Here is a 24,266-nt window from a genome sequence, read left to right as displayed (position 1 = left end):
CTAATTGCATCATTAAGCTATGATTATTTGAAAAATGTCAGGTAGGCACTGAAGGCAAAGCTCTTCAAATCCACCGTGGATGATAATAAATGCGACCCCAAAAGAAATGAACGCGTTCTTTGAAGTTTTCTTGAGTCACTACTTTGAATTGATCTCGATTTAATATGCCCTTTTAAGTCGATAATCGTAGGGAACCACTATTTCACAATAAAAAATATATCTCTACCATACACCGATTTATTGGGACGCACCTGAATCATCACTTATGGTTTTAGAGCTCACACAATTAGTTGTGCGCACTCATAAATAGAAAAATAAGCACTAACAAGCTATGAGAAGGATACACGACACTTCCAAGGCTGTAAACGTCCCTTGAAGTTCAATTTAATAATCATCATCTCATCTCTAAATCTAAGCAGTGCAGGCTTTCCTCAAAAGCTGAGTGACCTTCCAAGAAGGAGACCAGTGAAGGACATGAGAGACACGCTGAGTATCTGAGAAACTATATTTCACCTGCTGCTTCAAGAAAACACAAGATATTTGGAGATTCGCAAAGAGAAAGCCACTCTGGACAGAATCTGCAAACTCTTTGCTGGCTGTGCCTACGTTATTCTGTAACTTCTATATTTGTAATGTTGAATATGCTGTGAAGGCAAAGGTGAAGACTTGACAATGAACGATGATGATGATGCTGCAAATATTGGAAATCAAGACACGTGTTTGTAATAATTGTTGGGCTACATGCTGCGTGGACGCCAGAGGGTCCGTGGCTTTTTTTCTGGCCCATCACACCTTCGTGTGATTTCGCTGATTAGTTCTTTCTGTCTGTTTGAAAGTGTATTGATTAGTCACGCAGTCTCTTGATCCTGCACGGCACGGCATTGCCAAAGACCTTTACACAATGTTAATTACAAATCCCGGGTTCTTTCACAGCCAAGCTTGTAAAAACGACAAACCAACCAACACTGATTATACCTTTAGTGAGATCCACAAAGACACTCTGACAAAGAAATGCCCTTCATGGCATTTAGTTAAATAAATGTCATTAGTGTCTTTCATTTAAGCATTGAATAATTAGCATTAATTGTGGAAATAAAATCCTAAAAATGTAATCATAGATTACTGTCTCCAAATGTATAGAGAAAAACAGATGAATCAAACAGAGTACAGCTCTGTCAATGTGTAGGAATATTTACAGAATGATTACAGTAAACCAGGTTTCACATATAGGAAGGCAAACAGCCTAAGACAGTGTGGAAAATGACAAAACAGAAAACTCCGGAGCGCTTATTTTCTCCCCAAATTTATTACCACTTCTGAAAAATGAATAACCCAAAAGTAGCCTCCTCCAGGAAGCAGAACTTCACAACTTGTCTCTCCTCTCTGCTTGTGTTGCTGGGGAAGAACAGAGGAGTGTGTTATGACTAACCAGTCGGCCTGGCGAGTGTGTTTTACGTCAAAAAGTCACACACTCATCAGCAGCCTTCTGTACCAGCTGAATGCGTGTCCAGTCAAACGTTAGGGTGTAAAGACGGCACTGTGGGACATTAAATCTGTGTCTTTGTTTAACTAGAGCAGAGACTTACAGTACAACTTAATAAGTGCAGTGTGAAGGGGCCATTAATCGAAGCACTGGTGCGAACAGCGGCGCTGTCGTCCCCTTCATCTAACTATGTTTGTGTTACATTGGGCAACACGGAATAATAGAGTTGAAAACTGCATATATTAAAACCAGTTCCATTGTATGAATTTGTAGTTCCGTTACCGTACTTAAAGAATCTCACACACCAAAAAGAAGGCGGTCGACCACTTCACTCTGTCACCACCCGACACTTTGACTTGTGATGGCAAGTAAAACATATAGCTGGTGTCAGCCATGTCACGGGCTACGTGCTATCCGCTAATAATCGCTTATATCGCCTCATGTGTCCACCTCAGTCTGAACGGGCTGTCCTGATTGTAGAGAATCTCCATTCCGACAGAGAGGAGTGGTGTAAAGCTTTGATAATGCACTGAACTAAAAAAGATTAGCCTCTAACATCCACATTAATTCTCTTTGGGTGTAGCGAATGAGACACTACATCAGGTAAAGTGATAACTTTCTTTCAGTGAAAAATGGCACCAGCTTTGTTTAAAAAGATGAACAATACCAGTTGACTATTGACTACTATTGCACTTTCCTGCAATTGAACTTGTTTATCCTTGTGTATTACTATTTCTAGCTTGCTAGTATACAACACAGGACATGTAAATAAGTTACTATTTACCTATCTTTCGGTTACTGAAGGCTCAAAGCGCTCTGTGCGTTGGCTGTAATTAGCTGTGATCTACAGTATGAAAAACTACCAAACCATTGAAACAATGCAGTGTGACTGATGTTCATACTGTTGATGTGCATTATGAACAAACAATGAAGAAGCGTCGAAGAACTGAACAAGTATTAACCTTTCAAAAATATTTAAATATTTACGTATCTCGACATTCCCTTTTGCTACGTACACGTGGGACCTCTTCTTGGGCACATATGGCAACTTCCTTCAGTGCTTGCTAGTCAACCCCCTACCTACTATAAGTGTTCTATATTAAACTCAACCAGGTGCTGTTTATACATTTGCATCATTATCATCGTCAGTAGGGTGGCTATGGAACTGCCATAAACATAAACATACCTAACTGGTTTGTGTGTACACTGACAGATATTATTGTATATTGACAGATAAAGAAAATAACTGACAGATTCAAGTTTTAACTTTAAACATAGCTAATGTAGTAGGGACAGTGAATCACCTGTAGTATTTAAAGAAATTTAAATTTGTGGGGGAAAATTAAAAATATATAATAAAAATGTCTAGTCAACCAAAGAGTTTGTGATCCCACCTGCAGTACCTCTGCAGACCCTCTAGGGGGTCACGGACCCCCCATTGAAGACCTATGGTCTACTGTCAAGCTCAACGTGGTAACGGAACTACAGAAAGAAGATTAACCAACATAAAACAGTACTTTTGATCAAACAGTTTTAATTTAATGTTTTATTCCATTGTTTATGTTTATGCTAAACTAAGCTAAGGCCGTAGCTTCATATTTATCAAACAGACTGTGTGTCACTTTTCTCACACCTATCATTTGACAGTAATCATCTGATACTTATCATACTTTATGATACTTATCATAAAATACTCCTTCAATACTGACAATAGACATGTTGTTGTCTTTAAAGTGGCGTCAAAGCCAAACCAAGGCCAGCATTCCAGTGAAATAAATCAAAGGGAAACGTATTTAAAATTGTTGCAAGGCTATTCAACAATGATTTGATTTCCTATTTCTTGCCAAAGTCACGTTTGAAGTGATGTCTAACAATGGGCAACAGGCTGCAGGTTAGCCAGCAGGCCCACTCTCACTCAGCCTCCGTGCACTAATGACGAACAGCCTCGGGCCAGGCTGGAGGCTCAAGGTTACATACCTGCGATCTCTCCTCACAAAGAAATCAGCAGCACCCATCTTAGAGAGATAAACAGTACTCAGCTCTGCTTGGATGGAGGCTGACTCACTGGCTCAGTCTGTGGAAATGTCTGCTGTGCCTTGGCCACTGCTTAAGCTCTGTTTTTCTGTGATTTCTAATCTGTGGGAAATAGTGTTGCTGTCTGAAACTGCCGGAGAGCACCTGTCTCGTGGAATGGGAGAAATCATTTTGAATCACAAATGTCAGGGCCTGTTCACACTTTCCTCACGGACCATCATCCAGTGTTGTTTTTGTCAGCGAGCTGCCGTGACCTTGATGCCTGACCTACAGATAGAGAACAAACGTCTCATCCGCTGTCTCATATTCTTTTCTGGCGAGTCCGCAAGTGGTCAGATTGCATTCTCTGGTTACACATTACAACAAGTCCAATGATCACTGTGAATTCTTTTCTGTGAGCTTATGACAAGGCTCGAAACCACCATTGTTCCCTCTATGTTACATTAATTGATTCTAATATCTCTCCACTCAACAGCTTTGAAAGTAACAACGCATGAGATGTAAACACATCTCCGTCTTGTGCTCATTTCTGGCTCTCTGCGTGTTCCAGTTGCCTGGAAAATTAGTTGCGTTTCATTTTCATACTTTGGTGGTGCGGGCGATACCTACTGTTAATTATTCATGTGTCAGTAATGTGTGCAGCTGTTCTCCTCTCAGACAGAAAGAAGGAGGAGGACAAGATCAAATTGTATCTGTAATCCATACATTTCAGCAAAGCTGTGGAGGCAAATAAAACAGCGTCTGCTCATAATGATGTCTGGGAATCTGCCGACTGTCGAGGTCCCCAGGGGCGAATTCTGCTGACTTTAGGTGACTTCTCCACTTTATCTCTAGCGACAACGGGAAAGACAAAACTCGTACAACACGTACTGTATCTAAAAAATCTCAACATCTACAAGAGAGATTCCCTCACGATTTATTCTGCTGACTTTGGTCATCGCCGGATGTTTTCTCTAGTGTCACCACTGACATTAAAGATGTGACTCAGATTTCAGATTTTTTTTCCACCAGACTGAACTTGAATAACTTTAGAGGTCCTGTCATCTTTCTTTTCAATGTCGTCATCATCAGATCTGCAAAAGTGCTTTGCGTTCGGACCCTAATTAGCAAATATTAGCTTGCTGATGTTAGCATTTAGTTAGACGCTCTCAGCTGACACAGCTGCATCGCGTTTCTCAAATCTTGACGACTAAGTTGTTTTTCATGAGTACGTGAGAATGGTGGAGAGTCTGGACAGAATAAATCTGCCCATGTACTACATTCTTCACGCTACAAAAATCTTCCCACTTCTCTGATTCTTCTGTTCTTTATTTCTCCTCAACAGGAATACCTGTGTCCACTGAAGCGTGTTGTGTAGAGGAGCATGTTGTGACAGCCATGTCTCTGGAGATGGAGAAGACCATCACCAAGCTGATGTACGATTTCCAGAGGAACTCCACCTCTGATGATGACTCTGGATGTGCGCTGGAGGAATATGTCTGGGTTCCCCCCGGCCTCAGTCCTGAGCAGGTACCCATTTCCCGTCACTCATAAGTGGTTCATTAAGCGTTGCTTATTCTTCGTCCAGCGCAGCCAGACCACGTCAAATTGAACTGAAACGGTCAGAAGAATTTAATTATTTGGGTGATAAAGTATCCGTGGCATTTTTCTTAATAATCACCAATCTGGAAACAAGACATGGGGGTCAAAGGTGTTTTAAATCCCCTTCATGGGGGTTTAGTCCCCGTGGGTCGGACTGGGGACAGAGGAAGGACAGAGACAGAGCTGACGTCGTACAGGAATCAAATTCAGAATCAGACCAAATGACGACCTTTAATAACTTGGCAAGAGAGGAGTTCATCACTATGTCTGAAGAACAGTGAGGTATCAACGAATAAAATGTGTATGATAATTGTGATGGATCTTTTCCGTGTCTAGATTTATAGGTTTGTGTTTATCTAATGTCAAAAGATAACACGATTAGAAATAAGCAGTTTCCCCCGATGACCATCAAGTACATGCTATTCATTTCTATTAATATGAAACTGTACATTAAGAGTTTAAAGTCTCTCTGAAGAGCCATTTGTTGCAGGAAGAACTAAGGCGACCCATTCAATAGATAAATTAACTGCAGGCTAACTAGATGTTGTCGTATTTCATTGAACATTCGGTTTAAGCTGTTTAGCTCAACAATAACAACACAACATAAAGATTTCTCTTTACTCTATAAACTATACAGTCGATGGACAGCCACAATCTGACATTTCTAATGTCTAGAGGAGATTTAAAGGCATTTAATTAGTATTTACTTCTCACAATCATCTGACTAAAAACATCACATTTATTTAATTATAGGTATAAAGACTAGTGGCACTCATTATTACATTTTCAATCCAACCATTGCATTTATTATACAATACATTTAATCACGCCAGTAGCCATTTAAATTACATTATTGATTACAGAAATTTTGCAATCTCTGGGAAAAATGGTCTTAATAATGGATGATCGGAGCAGTTTGAAACTAGGCTGAAAGCAGTACAGCGTGGAACAGGGCCTGGCCATGATTGGACGATATTCAGACGGATGAGAAAATGTCTACAACAGTGACAGTTATTGACAAAACCACCGTGGGTCAGTGAGCTTGAAAAATAAATCTCTTTCTTTCCCCCTCTGACAATGAGTCGCCGCGAGGAACAAGCCGCCCAGAATATACATTATTTACTCCATAACTGAATGCATGTTGTCGTTTCCCATTTCGTTTTGCCTTTGGTACACTAAGCCACACTTTGTCTGGCATTTTGGCGTATCCTTGCAAACTCAAACCCAGAGAAGCAGGAGTCATTTGAGTCGGTGAATGTTTGGATGAACCTAACTGAAAATGTGTTTACGTGTGCAGGTTTCACAATTCCCTGTCTGGAGTAATTTGCAGTTTAAATGCCTTTTATCTGCATGCATGACCAAGCTAATGTAGTCAGTTGAAGAAGACGTTTCCTCCACATTTTTTTTATTTTTATCTGCTGGTATTGTGACATAAGATAAACAACATGGTGGTGTTCAGTTGTACTGAGTATAAACACTTCTGTCTTTATTTAGTAAGAGAAGCACTCTAATGCAGCAGGACTCCTAGGGCTCTGTTAACAGATGACAAGATGGGCTGATAACAGTCATTTTCTCCAGTCAGCCATCTTGACAGGATGCTGAAAGAGGCTGCAGCCCCTGTCATCCCACAGGAGGTGCAGGCAATTGTAGCTGCCTGTTTCTTTTTTAATGCACTTGAATGTAATAAATTTCAAGCCTGTCACTTCATGTGACTTGTCTGTGCAGTGTCATTAATGAGCCTTTCATTTTAAAAGGAAATCATGATGTTGTGTAGTATAGTTCATGGAGCTGTCAAACATCAAAAAGGCCCCCTTTTGACTTCATTTCCTATGCCATTAGCCTTCAGTTGTGTCAGAATTGGCTTATTGGACTGTTTTGTTTCCCAAGTTCCTGAGAAAATGCTCCCAACTGAACCGTCTACCACTGACCGTCTCTGACCCAGTTACTAGAAGAGACCAACGGTACTCAGAAGAGTTCATCTAAACATTTATTGAAATGCAACATATTTCTCCTACGTGTTCTCAGATGCAGAGCTAGGTGATGATCTGAACAATAACAGCTGTATTTTACGTGGTCTAGCTTATGGCTGGTTTCCTCGTAAAATTATTGGAGACATTTGGATTTCCTTTAATGTTCCCTCACAGTGAAACCCAGGGTTTGAGGGTTGACGGTTAACAATTTGCTCAAGGCACCTCACTTATCAACATAGAGGGATGCGAACTGGTGACCTTTCAGTCCCAAAGCTGCATCTCTAACCACTGGGCACAGCTCCCACAGCACCAGCAGGTATTATTCAGACAGTGTTCAGATTAATCAGCCATAATAATAATCAGTACCTTCAAAAGGAACCGATTTTGGGGAAAAGTTACTTACTTTTAAAGCTAGCAGCATTGTCAGTGTCAGTGTGTAAAATACAAACAAGTGGGTATGAGGGGCAGCACTCAGAGATACTCTTTCTCTCCCTTTAACTCTCCACCCCAGTGATTATGTAAATTGAATCAGAAAAACCTGAACAAAACAGATCTTCACACTGCGCTGAACACTTTGTGTCAAAGGCTGTTTTGATGAAAATCACAGACAAGTGACAAGATTTCTCCTTCTCAGACGCCAATCAGGGTCTTCTCTGTTTCACTCACTAACACAAAAAAAAAAAAAAAAAAAAAAAAAAATAACAAAAGAAGACTCAGGCTATGGCTTCCAGGTGCCTCTGCATCATGAATTCTATTCGCAGTGAGGATACGGGCAACTGAGATTTCCTTTAAGCAATGTGAATATTAGCTGTTGAAAATTTAAAGAGCCTTATGCTGTTCAAGGTTGTGACTGCAGCAGCAGCACGGAGAACATTATGGTGCACGCTTTCAATTCCAGACACTGACTTTCCAAGGGCAAAACAAAAACACATTCTAATTTCATTACAACCATGTTAAATTAATTTGAAAGTAATTTCAGATTAATTTTGGTAGGTTTGTCATCAGTAACAAAATACGTATACATCATGTAAACCAACATTTAATGTAATCAACACACAGTGATCCGGATGCCACTCTGTAAATTAGTGTATGCATTAAAGCTGCGATAAGTCATATTTTGATACTAAGAAAGGATCAAACGGCTGCTTGTGTTTGAACACTTGTTGCATGTTGTGGCAGACCCACGGGGATTTATCACTCAACTCTGCAGTGCCCACCTGTTCTCACTATGTCTCTCCCCCACAGCTTTATTGTCTAGGTTCACTCTCATCAGCTTCGTTTTCAGCAGCAGGCGGCAGTTTTTAGCGGCAACTACCTGCCTATCACCAAACGGCCGACACACAAGGATATCAGCTAGCACGGTAGAGAATTATGCTGCTAAAGAGACAGACATTTATCCCAGGGTTAGTGAAACACTGAGCTCCATAAAAGACCAGTCAGTTTTTCGTAGGACACGTTGTATGAATTGCAACGTCTTTCCTTTTACCTGAAGTGGCCAACTCTTTGTGCTTCTTGAGGTGTAGTCACAGCCATATATTTGTTTTTGTGTGTTTCAGGTGCATCAGTATTATAACTCCTTACCAGAAGAGAAGGTCCCGTACATTAACAGCCCCGGAGAGAAATATCGCATCAAACAACTGCTGCACCAGCTGCCACCACATGACAATGAGGTAAAGTATAACAAATTTCTTCTGCTTTTCTTTATGTAGACTGCGCTCTGATTTAAATGATGATGCCTCATGATGCGCCGTGTTTCTTTAGGTGCGTTATTGTAATGCACTGGACGAGGAAGAGAAACGAGAGCTCAAGCTCTTTAGTAACCAACGGAAGAAGGATAACTTGGGAAGAGGAAACGTTCGCCCTTTTCCCCTCACCATTAATGGGGCCATCTGTGATAAGGTAAATGCAACATTTTTGTTTCTTTATTTTACCCCGTTGTCACACTTTTTACTCTCTGAGGACATCTCTCGACATTCTTAGATTGTATTCAGCCTTTTCGCTGCCTGTCCTCCCACACCTACTTGATCCCTTTCCTTTTTCTTTCCTTTCCTTTCCTTTCCTTTCCTTTCCTTTCCTTTCCTTTCCTTTCCTTTCCTTTCCTTTCCTTTCCTTTCCTTTCCTTTCCTTTCCTTTCCTACAGTGTGGTGGTCAGATAAACGGAGGAGACATTGTAGTTTTTGCTGCAAGGGCGGGTCACGGAAAATGCTGGCATCCTCACTGCTTTGTGTGCGGCACGTGTGAGGAACTGTTGGTAGATCTCATATACTTCCACCAGGATGGCAAGATCTTCTGCGGCCGGCACCATGCCGAGAGGCTGAAACCCCGCTGCTGTGCCTGTGATGAGGTGCGCCTGTCTGGGCCTGGAGCCCTTCAGGGTTGGAAAAGCCTGAATGGTTCATAGCTTGGATGGGGTTGAAACCAGTCTGGACAGAAAAGATGTCTCAGTGTTCGTGCCATGTTAGAAAGTCTGCTTGTTTACTAAGCCCAAGACAACAGCAATAATGACTCTGGCAAGAAAAGGATTTAGGTGTATATTTTTGGGAATATTTCTATTTGATAATTTCATTTTCCTTAATTCATTAATGAATTAGTTTAGTGTAAAGACATGAAGCGGTAGCCAGTGTGAATATCATAAAATACTGTTTTACTTCTTCACATGTCTAAAACTAATAAATAAATTGTCAAATTAGAGAAATAATACCCTTTAGTGGGACAGCAAACTACTCACTATCACATGCAACATGTGAGGAAAGTCTACAAGTTGATATAAAAAAAAATACTAATGGCCTGAGAATGGAGCCCTGAGGTACCCCAAACATGATAGTAAATCCAACCTTAAAACTAAATGCTCTCACGAATGCTATTCAACTCAATTGTATGTGTGTGTTCTGCTGCTTAATGTAATGTCTCAATCATGCAGATAATCTTTGCTGATGAGTGCACTGAGGCGGAGGGCAGACACTGGCACATGAAGCATTTCTGTTGCTACGAGTGCGAGACCACCCTCGGTGGCCAGCGCTACATCATGAAGGACGGACGGCCACACTGCTGCAACTGCTTTGAGTCCCTTTATGCAGAGTACTGTGACGCTTGTGGAGAACACATAGGTACAACACATGTTTCCTGCTGTTTTTATACTGTTGCTTAGAGTTCTCTAATATATTTGAACTGTAACCAAAACACATGGGCATGTTTTTTTTTTGTCTTATACTAGCATCCTAGAAAACCTCTAACAGCCATTTATTGTAAGTGTGGGTGTTGTCAGTTCTGTGAGCCTTGTGTGCCACAGCTGTGGAGAGGCGGATCCAGTGCAGTGAGATGTGGATGGTTATTATCATCCGAAGACCCAGTCACAGTGAAAGAGTGTGTTTCAGAGGATGCTCCCATGCTGCATCCAGATGGGAGCTGTGAAAGATGATTACTTCCTCTAGCAGGGGAGCAGGGCTGCTGAAATACATTTGTGCTGTCTCATGTATGGGCATGGAATCACAAATGTTTTAGGAGAAAAAAAACTGTCTTTGTACAAAATTTGAATACATTATAACAGTTGTATCTGTTGTAACAAAGTGAACTTCAACAACTGGTTAATGGATGAAACAGGTTGTGGATTGTGTTCTTTAGCACAGATTTAAAACAACATTTCTAATGTGGTTCAAAAGATATTGTGTATTTAATTAAGAACGTATTGTTTATACTGTACACACTGGTCCATTATGTCACACACTAAATTATTATTATCTTACCAAAGGCATTGACCAAGGCCAGATGACATATGATGGGCAGCACTGGCACGCAACTGAGGAGTGTTTCTGCTGTGCTCGTTGCAAGCGCTCTCTGCTGGGCCGCCCCTTCCTGCCAAAGCAGGGGCAGATCTTCTGCTCGCGATCCTGTAGTGCTGGACAGGTAAGAGGAATAAAAATGCAAGTTTTAGCTTTTAACAGTTTGATAACTGTGCTAATCTGATTTATTTAAACCAATCAGGATCCCGAGGAATCTGACTCCTCAGACTCTGCCTTCCAAAGCGCTCGTTCCCGTGAGTCCCGCCACAGCACCAAGATTGGGAAAAAGGAGCGCAGGAATGCTGAGCAGGATCGGCGCAGTGGCGAGGCCCGCCAGCCAGGTGCTCCGCCCATGCCCGACCGTCTGTCTGCTGAAATCGATCCCCTGTCTGTTCAGATGGACCGTTTAAGCCTCTCATCCAGCCAGACTCCAAGCAGGACACCTAATCGCACCCCCAGCCGCACTCCCAGCCGTGCCCCGAGCCTTAACCAGGTGTGGATGAGCAGGGATGACCCCTACATCCCTGCTTCTTATGAGGGCCCCCAGCGGGATCCCTCCCCCACCCCTGCACCGATACATCTGATAGGCCAGTGTAACGCCAGGCAAGGCTACAATCCCAACGCAAACGCTCACCCACCAGCCCAGACTCCTGCCAACCCAGGGAAAAGGCCTGACTCCTGGGGGAAGGAACAGGGCAATGCTAAGAGGACCCCTATGGCCGCCCTCAGAGGCCATTCCTTTAATGAAAACTGGATGCACCACAGCCAGGATGAGTTCAGGCCCAACAAGCTGCGCACCCAGATGAGCTTCAATGAGATGTCCAGCCAGAATCAGGGCTTCTCTGACAAGAGGAGCATCAGTCTGCATGGATTCCAGAGAGACGGCAGACCCCCGCTGACCAGGAGGAACCCCATCAATGCCATGAGCTTCAATGAGCCCCTCACTCCTCTAGAACAAACCCCTCGTGGATCCATGGACTCCCTCACGATGTCCAATGCTACAGGTACATTGTTATAAATGATACAAATTCATACAATATGGCATAAAGTAAGATGACATTAACATGACAATTTGTCACTTGTGATTCTAGCAGGTAACTCTCTGGATGGGGGCAGTAAGCGTCAGGAGCACCTGTCACGGTTCTCCATGCCTGACCTGAGCAAGGACTCGGGTGTTAATGTATCTGAAAAGAGCAACATGGGCACTCTCAGCTCCTCAGTCCAGTTCCACAGCACAGAGTCACTGTCCTCCTCTCGCCCTTACAACAACAACAACATGTACGCTCCACTGAGAGTTGGCTACCCACTGCAGTACTGGGACGGCCCTCAGCCGCTAGGCTTCGATGACAAAGGCCGTGTCGGAGTGATGGGTAGCAGCGGAAACCTGCGGATGGCTCCCATGAGCGACAGAATGCCTCGCAGGCGCATAAGCGGGCAGGAGCCTGTGTCCCAGCAACAGCCGCCACAGCCAAGACGTCGCAAACACCACCGCGGAAACAATGGGAGCGGGCAGCACCGCAGCGGCCGCCACCACAAACGCTCTCGCCGCTCTCGCTCCGATAATGCCTTGCACCTGGTGGCAGACAGGCCCGCACAAATGGTGGAGCTGCCGTACCGCCGCGTTCAGGAGGATTATGATCGCTTCCCATCTGGTCACGCTGCCCGGGAGTTGTTCGGCCTGGAACCAGGCGGGTACAGGCAACAGCCTCACCGGCCCTGCCCCCGCACCACTTCAGATCTCACACTGCAAAATGCTGGCTGGCAGCCTGTGGGGCTGGGTGGTCCATGCTGGGGCGACGGGTACATGGAGGCTGCTGACCCCTGGTGCTCCAGCTGCTCCTCTTCCTCCGAGTCTGAGGGAGATGAGGGTTATTTCCTGGGCGAACCAATCCCTCGACCCGTGCAGCTGTGCTACATCAACAACGAGGAGCTGCGCCATCGCTACAGCCCCTCTGGGATAGGTGGCCATCATGGACCTCTGCACGGACCGATTCATGGCCAGCTGCACACCCGCCAGAGGAGGAAGAGCAAAAACTGCATAATTTCCTAGATATAGATCAAGGGGATGGGGAGGGAAGTGCATGAGAGTGAAAGAGATGAGAGAGAAAGGTAAGGAGACAGTTAAAGCAGCAGAGAGGAGGAACAGAGGGAGTGGGAAGGTGAGAGTGAGACGGTTGAGAGTGAATAGAGATTTTGTATGATTGTGTGAGTGTGTGTGTGTGTGTGTGTGTGTGTGTGTGTGTGTGTGTGTGTGTGTGTGTGTGTGTGTTGGAGCTGAAGAGAAAAAAGGCCGATTTTTTGTGCTTGTGAGCTTACACAACTCTACACCGGGTAGTGTTTGTGTACACCTACACAGGATGATCTAATCATAAGAGGAAGCTCAGCTGGCTTACACAACAGAAATGTTTACAGTGATGGAGATCAACTGATGATGATGGTACCAGGAATTGACAAAATTGACTACTAAATATACTGTGGTCAAGGTAAATAACACGATGTGTGTGTGTGTGCCTGTGCGTGTATCCATGTTACAGAGCGATTGAACAATTCCTATACAGTTGGAAGAGGAAGGTAAAAATGGTCGGACTGAAGTGACCGTTCACGCCACAGCTCAGTGATCCAAGCCCTGGACAGTAAAACTTATTCTATGTGGACAAACCAGAAATTGTGTTGGGATAGTGAAAGCTACGTGCTAGATTCCAAGCTATGTCATTGTTTACCTCAGTGGAATCCAAATGCTGCTGGAATATAGTGTTGGCTCGCTAGCCCTGTTATCACCTTGTACAAATAGTCTGTTGAACCTTGTGCTCTACATAGCCAGCTCTCTCCATGCTTTACCAAGGACGGAGCGCTGGACAGCCTCTGCTCCTTGACCATTCAGGCACAGTAACGTCAGGTATGGTCCCGTTTTCTCTTCTGCAACATGCTTCGTTTTTTTGAGAGTTACTTATAGAAGATTATGAATAATGGAAATAATAATAATGGTAACAATAACCGTAATAATAAGGCAAATAATAACTATAAGAATATTAAAGAATAATACCTGTTAAATGTATATATAGTAATACACTTTAATAATGGATGTAGTAATGTAAATGTTCTGTACATATGGTCTTAAATATTTATATATTTTGTAACTAAAGAATCATTATTTGTATAACATGATGTAGAGATCAGGCTTGCATGTTAATTTGTTGTTGTTGTCTCATACTGAAAATAAAGTGTACTTCAATGAACGAGCAAGAAGTCGCTTTTGTAAGTTAATATTTAGTTCTCTGGGTGGTTGAGACTGATCCTTTGTTGTAACTCTATTGGTACACTTCGAATGCACACAAATGCACCAAATTCATCCGATAGATGTTTGCACCACAAATCACTGGTATCTTGATAAGATTTTCAGTCTGTGCGACGCTAATGTCAGACCCACATTACCATCCATAGAACAATGCTAACAATACAGCTAAAGAAATATGTATTAAATCTGTGAGAAATACGGTGTATTCTCTTTTTGATGTTTGTTGTGGTTGAAGTTGCCGTTGAATGGCAAAGTATGTTCACTGATATGGTGAAAAAACAGCACACTGTGACACATACACACCAGCTTAATGTTATCAATACCTCAGGTTTTGACTAATACTAATAATACTACTAACATCAGTAACACAAAAACAGGTGCCCTCATATAGGCCATCTCATTCTGAACATAAACACTAATATTTACATAATTTAAATGGTACTCCATGCTCAGATTAAAACTATAAGCATCAGAAGCCAAGATATCACACCTTTTGATCCATAATGAGGTTACAAATATATCAGATCCTACATTTCACACAGCACAACTTCACAATAATCTAAAACTTTCTGCAATATTCCAGATCCCACCTGTCTTTCTTCTGTGATTTGGTCCTTGTCAGAGACCCTCAGGTGTTCAGAGCAACCCATTCCTCTCATCCAAGAGGTTACAAACAGTTCGCCTATGGGTTAAATTAAATTGTGACTGAAATTACGTCAAGTTAATCATTATTTAGGGGACTTTTGTTACACTTACTGCTAATGCTAACCACGAGCTAACGCAACATTACTTGCGTGTTTCTGGGGTGTCCAAGCAGAACTTTACGGTCCACAGTGGTTCCACTTACTTCTTGAAATATCTTTGTTGGAGAGGCTTCAGACCAGACTTTTTCCCCTCCGTGTCCTCCTTTGGTCAAATCTCCATCCAGTGAGTGAGAGCGTAGAGTTGAACATCGTCCCATCAATCAGATTCAACTTTTTTAATTCACCGTCTCGGGGAGTGAGTGTATTCTGTAAAATATTTGTTTTCCATGTCCATTCTTACCAAAACAGTCCAATGAAATATGCTAACCACCGTTTACAAGCTATAGTGTTTGAGATGTTTGGCATCCAGTTAAGCCCCGCCCCTCAAAAAACGTCACATTGTTTACAAACCGCAAAGGGGTCTATACCAGCATCATCAACAGAAAAACATCCGTAATCATATATTTCTTTCTTCTTATAAACACTAATGATTTTATAATTTAAATGGCACTCCACACTGAAAATAAAGGCACAACGCAACCTGACGATTGTCACCAACATCCCACATCATTCCACTTCCAGATTTGTGATTTGGTCCTTGTCAAAAATGCTCGGGCCTCACACGCCAATAACTAAAAAGTACAGCCCTAAGATTCTAATTTTGTTCATGACAAATAAGGATATTTTAATTGTTCTGTTTTGTAGTTGGAAGCTCTGGAATCTATGAACATGAGCAGCTGGTTCTTTTAGGCAAGTCCGTTGGATGAGGGAGAAACGAGCAGATCTGCCTGAGCATCTACGACAAGGACCAAATCACTAGTCAGACATCTGGGATCTGGAACCGTGGTGGGTGTTTCTGATCTTCATCACTGCACCAATGTTTTTGTAGGGACAGGCACTTCAGCTGTCATCAGGATTCGGTTCATCTGCATATGCAAAGAGTGGGACAATTAAAATGTCCTTGTTAGCTTGCTAGCACCGGAACACAATGAAATGCTAGACTGAAATAGAAATATACTTGACACCAGATTTTCACTCTTCTATGATTAACCAATATCGACCATACTCTTCCTCATTCTATGTGTACTTAAACCATCAGCCCGTCACCCACTGACCCATTTATGTAATTTCTTCTATCAGATTTCACCAAGCGGCAACTTCTGGGTCTGAGCCATGAAGCCCATTCATCGAGTGGCCGTTTGAGGCTGGCTGCAAAAGGGAGCAAATCCCCATAGACCCCCATGTTAAAAAGCCCAATTTAACATCATTATTAAACATGTTTACAGCCTGGTTCAAAAAATGGTTTTAGTCTCAATGGTTCATTTCACTATTCATGACAACTGTTGGGGGGTTGAATTTTTTTCTGACTCATTCGTTTATTTTTTATTAAGGTTTAAAATTCTGCATAACTAAGGCTGGTGGTAGCCTGAGCTAACAGGTAGTAGAGGGTTGGGTGGTCCGGTCTCAACGTCCGACACGACTCCCCACATCCTTATATGGAGTATCCACGTGTGGGCGGGGTAAAGCTCATCCAACATGGAGACTGCGGACTCCGCCCACTTCAGGCTTCGTTTTCAAGGTTCAGAATCCAATGGGTGACGTCACAATCGTTTTATCCATAGTACAAACAGTCAATGGATTTCACCCACAAGTTCAAGTCACTGAAAATATGTTGGAATACTTGTTTAGTATGTTGTAAACAAAGTTTAATTATTGAAAGTCAATTGATAATAAATTAGGCCAAATGTCAATACACATATGATCATTAAAGCCAATACATCCAGTGTATTTTTATCCTCACATTCTCAAATTTTAAAATCAATAACAGAGATTACCTTTTCATTCTTTCACAAGAGCTGCTCACTTGAGACTCAGCGCTGACAGGCAGCAGAGAAGAATATATAAGATAATTACAAACACGTAAACACAAAAGCAGCGTTCAATCAAATTAAGTGACACTCTCAACACTTTGAGTGGAAGACAAAACGTTAGGGAGACGGGCCGGGCTTTGTGTCTGATTAGTGCGACAGCTCCCTCGAGTCGTAGTCCTCGATAAATTTCTCCATGGCCTCCACGCAACGCTGGCCAATGTCCCTGAGGTTTTCCTGCAGCGAGGACTGGATAGGCCGCTCCAGGGATGGATCCTTTGCAATCAGCATCTTTACCACAAGGCCAAAGATTTCACATTCCTGATAGTACACCTAAAAGACAAAACACGAGGGTGGTTTTAGGGCGAATCGGAAGAGGGAAGGAATGAAGAATGAGAGGAAAACAGGCAGAAGAGAGTATTGGAGGATGAGACGAGCAAATGAGCTGGGTGTGAAGTCTTGTCATGCGTTTCCAGTTACCGCTGAATGGATTAACAATCGAAGGAAACGCTCACAGGGAGGCTGTTCACGAGCACGTGAGTTTTGTGGACATTTTTGCAGCAGCTACCTGTTGCCAGACCGCTTTTCCGTGCAGCGCATCTGTAGCCCTGCAACCATGGAGATATGAAAAGCAAGAGGCCATCTTTTCCTCCAAGTGGGTGGAAACGCACATAGACTCGCTCGCACACAAACACACAGCCGATGAGCAGAGCCTCATGTGATGTCTGTCACATTGAACGCAGCATTAAGGCACGTGTTGGGAGCTCTTTGTGACACAGGTGAGCCCTAGCCCCACTCTGTGCGTCCAATCAGACAGTGAAATAAAAATAGAAGAACAGCAGGCATCAATTGTGTCAGATGGGGACTTAGACCTCCTTTGTCCCACTTGGTAAAGTTAAGCCAGTAATGACACTCATTTCACCTTTAGACTCAGCCTTTCAAAAACTGTTATCTTTATCACACATCTCTCAGCGTTTTCTAAGGTGTGTCACTGTTTTTCTAATCCCAGCGTCTCTTATCTTTCTCTCTCTATATCTGTTTATAGCCATCCCTTCCCCCAAGATGTGCGTGCGTGTGTTTGTGCAATCCCCCCACCTCATCTATTTCCCTCCTCTTCTTTTGGATGGCTCTGTCTCGAGCCACTGTCTGGCTCACAACCGACGGTAGCTCCCTGTCTCTGCTACTGGTCCCCCTGTGATCTCTGTCCCTGCCTTGGCTCCAGTCGCTCTGATAAACCTGCAAGAGAAAAAAAAGGAAAAAATAATAGAAAAAAAGTAGCCGGACTGCAGCGCTCAAGACAGTTGGCCAAAAACATGCAAACACTCATGATGACTGAGCTGCTAATGACCAGAAGCTGAGTAGAAGTGACGCTCCACATGCCCACTTGTGACACTGAGGAAAGTTGATTGCAAATTCCGCAACTGTTTTCACTCTGTTTGTATTCAGTGGTAAAAACACAACGAAAGGGAAGTAGGATACAGGGGTAAAAGTGAAATGATTGTTAATCAGTGTGCAGGAAAAACAACTATTTGGTGAATGAAATAGTGGATTAATTAATGAAAGGATAGAAGGATGTTAGTCACCCAAGTGTTGGTTAGAACCAAAAACCGAGCCAGAAACTCCAGACCAAGGTCAATGTCACCCGTACATAAGCAACATTTGCTGTTCAGCTTTATAAGGTGATGATATATCAGTTTCGCACACTGTTCCCGCTGCCTTCAAATGACCAAAACCATCAGTTAATACAGACTTAACGAGGCTTTAATGTAACGGTGTTTGAATGGTGTTTCTTACTTGATTAGCCAACCACATAAATTAATGAGAAATACAGTTATACTAGAAGGGATTAAAGGAGTTAAAGGGGAGACTCACAAACTGCCCAGAAATGGTTCTTACAAACTATTACTCCTCAAAGCATCCCTGAAGTATCTTTTTAGAAAGGGTCACAATATAAATCCAGTGCTGTGACTTTATGAAACAGCCATTCTTAGATTTCAGCTCCCCTCTTGATTTAGACTTCACTGCAGCAGTAACCAGCTGAGCGATATCATGTGCTGCTCGGCTGTGCGCTGCGCTTAGGTCAGCCAAGAAATGTATGCGATAGCTGGATGTCAGCCCAATTCTGCAGCGCCCAGCTATTTGCATTCAAGTCTGCGCTCTGAAATCCTCTCAGATGAAACAAACAAAACAAAAACGCCACCTACTACTCTATACATATATGCACATGACTAATGCAGTCGATTAACCAGTTGATCAAGCCACAGAAAAATAACCTCCAGCCACGACAGATAGACAGAAAGATAGATAGATAGATGGTCGACAGATGCATTAACTCATTGAGTGAATGAATTTATTGATCCCACAAGGAAAATTCATTCGAATTTGAAAGAACACCGAAACAACATTTTCAAAATGTTACTTACGGCTTTAGGAAATAGGCCCCTGTCAGTGCTTTCTGACTGTAGACAGATTAATCAAGAAAATGATGTGCGGATAACACATTTATAAAGATATTTGTTAGTTACTGCAGGACATGAGTCATTACGTCAGTACGCAGCAGCTGATATTTTTAATTCTCAAATAATCTGCCAATTTTGATCAATAGTTTGGTCTTTAAACGTAGAAGAATACCGGTCACAGTATCCCACACACAAATGTGCATAATGAAACGTTTTATTCATTCAGAACAACAACATGTAACTCATAAGTAATAATATATATAGCTGCTAGCTAAATCTCACGTTTGAGAACGTGGAAACTATCAAATATCTGCTGCCTTTTATCATTCAAGTCAAGTCATTGTCATTAAAAAATGACTTGAACGCTTGATGATTAACTTTCTTTTGACAGATAAACTGAATCAAGCAATTAACTGCTGCTCATTTATTTCCTCCCAAATGTATTATTTCATACTGCAAATTGCCATTTTTCTTAGAGTTTTCAGCATCAGCATGAAATGGTCGTAAAGGCTGTGCTGCCCCGCATCACACTGACATGTTTAGAGGGAAAAATACAATACTACAACAAAGTGTCGTTTTTAGGAAAAAGGGAGGACCGCTGGATTTTATACAACATTTTATAACAAAAGTAGCCTCTCTGCTTGTGAACTTACGGTGAACTGCATGTCCTTGTCTCTGCTGGAGATGAACTTTGGTAAGAAAGGTCTAGAACCTGGAAGACAGACAAAGCACAAGGTCAATGCGCACAAGGTCTTAAACAAAATAAGTGATGAGTATTAGTAGGGTCTTCTTTATAGTGACTCTAGCTACCTCTATACTATACTATACTATACTATACTATACTATACTATACTATACTATATATGTTACACTTGTGCCTTCTGTTATTTTTTGTTTAATTTTTTTGTAATCAGGGTCTGAACCCAGGACAAGAATCTGCTGATATTTGGGAAATCTGCCTTGCGATGTCAGGCTGCAGTATTCCTATGTAAAGCAATAGCTTCATTATGGCTCATTATAGAGTGCTGGGTAGTCTCTCCTTCTCCTTTTCTCCCTCACTCTCATATACACACAAATCAGCGATGAGTCACCATGATCGCACCATCACTCAGGCACACAAGAAACCTGTTCCATACTCACACATACACAAACACACACCTCCACAGTGCTGCAGTGTGCTACACTGGCTATATTCAAGAGAGGATTAAAAACATACAGTACCAGCAGCCCAAAACAACATACCACAGCGCTTCTGAATCTGAAACTTCACAGTTTGTTTTGAGGACGAAGGTTTGAAACCGCTCTTGTTTGCGTGAATACTGTTAATTCTACATCTAACTTATTAAGTCAGTTGAACGTGAGGGACAGGACGATGCGATGGCTCCAATACCAGGAGTTCAGTCCACCTATCAAGTCCAGGATAATCTTCATAGTGATGAACGTTATGTAACACCGGTTTGTTGCTACCAGAGTGAGGCTCCCTACCAACCAGCAGTTACAACGATGAGCAAATGCCCTCAAAATATTTGCAATGCAAAGTGCTCGTGAAAACGTGTGCGTGCGCCTCTGCTTGCTTATACTGCCACCCGATGGTCAATTAATAAACTGCAGCAAGATGAGATGAAGCCAGTTTGTTACATAATATACTGTAAATGTATCACCAAAGTTGGATTTTTGTTGAGTCAGGGAGTTATTTGCCAAATTCCCAGGTCGTGATACTGACATGTGTCCTTCTGTTGTTGTGTTATTGAGTCTAACCACTGCTCATGTGTGTAAAAAACACGTGCCGCATGCCAAAAAGTGTTGGCAGCGTTGGAACCCAAACATATGTAACTGCTGAACATTTCATTCAAAGCACACGTTTGTAGATTTAAATCTGGACAAAAGAATTTTAGTGAGATTCCACTAATAAACACAATAAGAGCCTAATGAGAATAAAAAGACCTCATGTGGCCACCTGTTTGAATACATTCTTTCTGTGCATGTTCGCCTTGTGTGTGACAAACATCAGTAGACATGATGAGTTTCAAATGCTTCTACACTTTCAAATATGGTTTGTTAAGGCACAATCGATGTGGTTCCATCTCGGGCCATCTTCTTCTACTGAATAAATAAAAATTAAATATGTTGTTCATAAAGTTGGGAGACATTAATCTTTTGACGTATCTAAATGCAAGTTGGGTTTAAGAAATAATGTCCACATGAACGCATTCACAGTCAGCACAGCAGCCGAAAATTGGATCCATACAAAGCTTTTCATGTATCTTCAAAGAGACCAGCTCCAATATCTATTCTAGTGTGTGTGCGAGTGCAGCGTCTTACGTTGCTTGTGTTGTATTTTTTATGTGAAAATGCTGCTTCTGGTAATCACGTACCGAGTATGAAGAAAAATAAAGTACTACTTTAGTTTTTTCAACAATGTGGATCAACAGCGCCAGGTGAATGGAAGGACTTTCATATTTTTACAATATTCTTGAATTGTTCCAGTAGTTTTAATATTAGTCTGTACCGACATGTATCCTGCACATGGAGACAGATTAAAGTTACAGCAACTGGGAACTTCAGAAGACTATTGCTTTACTTTGTGTAAGTTTTCTGTAGGCAACTTGTTTTTTTTTCAATTAGGATTTAATTTAATTGGTTAATAACATTTAATGAAAATTTTAATTCTTTGGGCTAAATCCACTTGATTAGCTGTTTCATTCTTGTGGACGCCTGTCCTAGTTGTTTGCCAATAGCTGCCCATGAGCTTAGTCAGATGGTGCTGAAGTCAAGTGTTTCCACACCAGACTTTTATGTGGACCTCATAAATTATCAGCGTAAACACATCTGAACACATATATACAGCGAGCATTTCGGTCATGTTTTTGTCTGCTCTCCGTGTGTGTGTCCACAGGCCTCTTCAGCACCTGTAACATTACCGCTGCTCTGTTTTGGGGGTGAATTTCCCTCGCTCCTGTCTCTCTGCTCGTGTCGCTCCTTTTCCCTCTCTCGCTCTCGCTCTCGCTCTCGCTCTTTCACTGCGATGTGGTGAAGCTTAGGATGGATGGGATCCCTTCGGTAGTCGTGGGACCGGGGGTTATGGTAGCGGTGCTTCGAGTAGAAGGGATGGTCATCCCTTGGCAAGCAACATCAAAAGAAGGAAAAAGCTTTCAGAGCAGCCAGAATAACATTCAGCATCCTCACGTCTACTTTGTTATTGCCATGTAATTACAGGGCTGCCCGTCCCCGACCCATCAGTCTTACCGAGGCTTGTAGAATCGCCCTCCAAACTTAGGTTTGTAAGAACTGGACATCCATGCCCTCGGTATGGACGGACTTGGCACCCTCCTGAACGGCCTCTTCTCCTCCTGAAGCGACAAGGGTAATTGATCACTTTGGTGCTTTACAAAGAAAACAGAACAGTTGCACAGACTGTAAAGGTCATTCTGAATCGAGACACCTGTGACAGGGTGTACCTCGTTGGTAGACACAGTGCTGTCAGTGGACCTCTTGACAGAGTCATCGCTGTGTTCCCTGTAGCTCTGAGGAGAGAAAGCACCGCATTTATTTAGACATTGCAGTATTAATTTCATGTCATTTTTCAAGTTAAATTTTCATTTTCCAGTGCACCAATGGTGGAGATATTAAGCATTTCCACCTTTGATTGTACAGAAATATAGCACCTCCAAACTGTTGTTACCATAAACCAAGTTATGTCTACGTAAACTACTGACAAATTAACCAATAATCACGATAACTGTTGTTATGAATGTTCGTTGAAATGCCATAAAATGCAGCTTTACTGAGAGAAACGTGTGCACTCGAGGCTTTAAATATATTGACAGACCAACAATAACCACAACCAGGAAATCATTGTGTTGTGATGAACTACAAGTATTGCCACGGCGCACACACAACCAGAAATAGCCAAAGCATACTTCCTGTCATTCATGAAACACAAAGTCCCTTTCGAGTGGCACCGTTGTAAAGTGAAATAAAAGACATTGTAGGTGAAGTTCCTTGAACATAAAGATGCGTTCACTGTCACCCGCATGTCACTGCCTCAACTGTAAGTGAGTGAGTGCATGGCTAAAACTGGACTTTTTAACCGTGTTATTATTATATTTGTACTAAAGCGATAACAACAGTTGTTGTCTACTTGCTCATGATTTTATTACACATGAAGACAGGTGGCACGCTATCCACCCGTGCGCACAAGAAGAAGAGATTGGAACAGACGGCAGTTTAACGTATTTTTTAATTTAAGTTTTTGCGGGTTTTTCTGTGATTTTTTTTTTTTTTTACCTTGTTTTCTTGAGTATCTGGCGCTCGTGCGTGGTCCATTTCTGCCAGCTTGTATGATTGGTCTTTCTGAAACCCACACGGTTTTTATTTCTCTCTGTCTCGAGTCCGACAGACCAGGAAGTGTAGTCCCTTAAAATAAGTCAGTCCAGTCTGTCCACTTCTAAAGTGAAACCTTTTACATCTTGTTCATTCCCTCGCTACTCTAGTAGTTGAAAAAGCTAAACTTGGACTTAAATTTCTCACATTGTCTCGCCTCGCATTGTCTTCTTACGTTTTCTGAGTGCTGTGTCGCGCATGAAAGTAACGCAACATGTTTTACTTCCCTTTTCTACAGCTGCCCAATCAGATCCAGGCTGCCGCTGCCATAAAGGCTTATCAAAAAACTTAACAGCACAAATGATCAGTGGGTTCTCCCAAAAACACGCAGGCGCAGTCCGCCGTGGAGCCGGTCACACCTGATTCCACCTTCGCTCCTCGTGCAGGTTCAGTTGAAAACGGAAAGATTCCGTAGTAAAAAATGTCACGCTTGAGCTGCTCTGTCTTCAAAAGTGAAACTACGGTGACACAAAACTCATCCTTTTCAGTACCTGCGCTGGTCTCGTTTCCTGTTTATTTGCTGTGTTTATATTAATTATAACAAATTTGGGGAATCAATGATGAACTACAGAATTGTATACAATTCTATTTTACCTGAGAATATTAAAAGTGCAACGGCACACGTGCTCAAAAATGCTCTTCTGTAGTCTGGTACGCCGGCCATAACATTA

At 42.3% G+C, this 24,266-nt stretch overlaps 2 protein-coding genes and 1 long non-coding RNA gene across 10 annotated transcripts in view; 2 read left to right on the top strand and 1 right to left on the bottom strand.

Annotated features, from left to right (window-relative positions):
• LOC125024414 (prickle-like protein 2) overlaps nucleotides 1-13,074 on the top strand; it is a 57,454-nt gene extending 44,380 nt beyond the window's left edge. For 2 of the 3 annotated variants that reach the window (XM_047612170.1, XM_047612161.1), the window contains exons 2-9: nucleotides 4,842-5,026; nucleotides 8,625-8,738; nucleotides 8,830-8,967; nucleotides 9,209-9,412; nucleotides 9,989-10,175; nucleotides 10,817-10,971; nucleotides 11,050-11,851; nucleotides 11,939-13,074. In XM_047612170.1, coding sequence (XP_047468126.1) covers nucleotides 4,895-5,026; nucleotides 8,625-8,738; nucleotides 8,830-8,967; nucleotides 9,209-9,412; nucleotides 9,989-10,175; nucleotides 10,817-10,971; nucleotides 11,050-11,851; nucleotides 11,939-12,897 — 2,691 coding nt within the window. In that variant the 5' untranslated portion in view covers nucleotides 4,842-4,894 and the 3' untranslated portion in view covers nucleotides 12,898-13,074. The remainder of the gene's footprint in view (nucleotides 1-4,841; nucleotides 5,027-8,624; nucleotides 8,739-8,829; nucleotides 8,968-9,208; nucleotides 9,413-9,988; nucleotides 10,176-10,816; nucleotides 10,972-11,049; nucleotides 11,852-11,938) is intronic. The other variant, XM_047612178.1, reaches the window with a different exon arrangement.
• A 22-nt stretch (nucleotides 13,075-13,096) lies between these two features.
• Nucleotides 13,097-16,177, top strand: LOC125024427. Its single transcript, XR_007114752.1, has 3 exons — nucleotides 13,097-13,743; nucleotides 15,591-15,731; nucleotides 16,026-16,177. It is a non-coding gene; the product is annotated as an uncharacterized LOC125024427 (long non-coding RNA).
• A 73-nt stretch (nucleotides 16,178-16,250) lies between these two features.
• On the bottom strand, nucleotides 16,251-23,969 carry LOC124998695 (periphilin-1). 6 transcript variants are annotated; one of them, XR_007111090.1, is made up of 9 exons: nucleotides 23,500-23,957; nucleotides 22,671-22,736; nucleotides 22,459-22,562; nucleotides 22,122-22,330; nucleotides 19,866-19,924; nucleotides 19,177-19,212; nucleotides 17,849-17,989; nucleotides 16,721-17,086; nucleotides 16,251-16,546 (listed from the first exon to the last, which is right to left on the bottom strand). XR_007111090.1 is itself a non-coding variant. In XM_047573196.1 (8 exons), exons 2-8 carry the CDS (start codon nucleotides 22,715-22,717, stop codon nucleotides 16,904-16,906), a joined length of 795 nt encoding a protein of 264 aa, XP_047429152.1. In that variant the 5' UTR covers nucleotides 22,718-22,736; nucleotides 23,500-23,969; the 3' UTR covers nucleotides 16,575-16,903. The 6 variants fall into 6 exon arrangements, 5 of the variants coding, with proteins under 5 accessions (XP_047429152.1, XP_047429126.1, XP_047429134.1 ...); XM_047573196.1 differs by lacking the exon at nucleotides 16,251-16,546 and having other exon boundaries at nucleotides 16,575-17,086; nucleotides 22,655-22,736; nucleotides 23,500-23,969; XM_047573170.1 differs by lacking the exon at nucleotides 16,251-16,546 and having other exon boundaries at nucleotides 16,575-17,086.
• Between the last annotated feature and the right edge of the window lie 297 nt (nucleotides 23,970-24,266).

This window comes from Mugil cephalus, chromosome 1 (assembly GCF_022458985.1).
Source record: "Mugil cephalus isolate CIBA_MC_2020 chromosome 1, CIBA_Mcephalus_1.1, whole genome shotgun sequence".
NCBI classification, from domain to species: Eukaryota; Metazoa; Chordata; class Actinopteri; order Mugiliformes; family Mugilidae; genus Mugil; species Mugil cephalus.
Note: the sequence above shows the minus strand (reverse complement) of the source record. Positions and strands in the feature narration are given on the sequence as shown.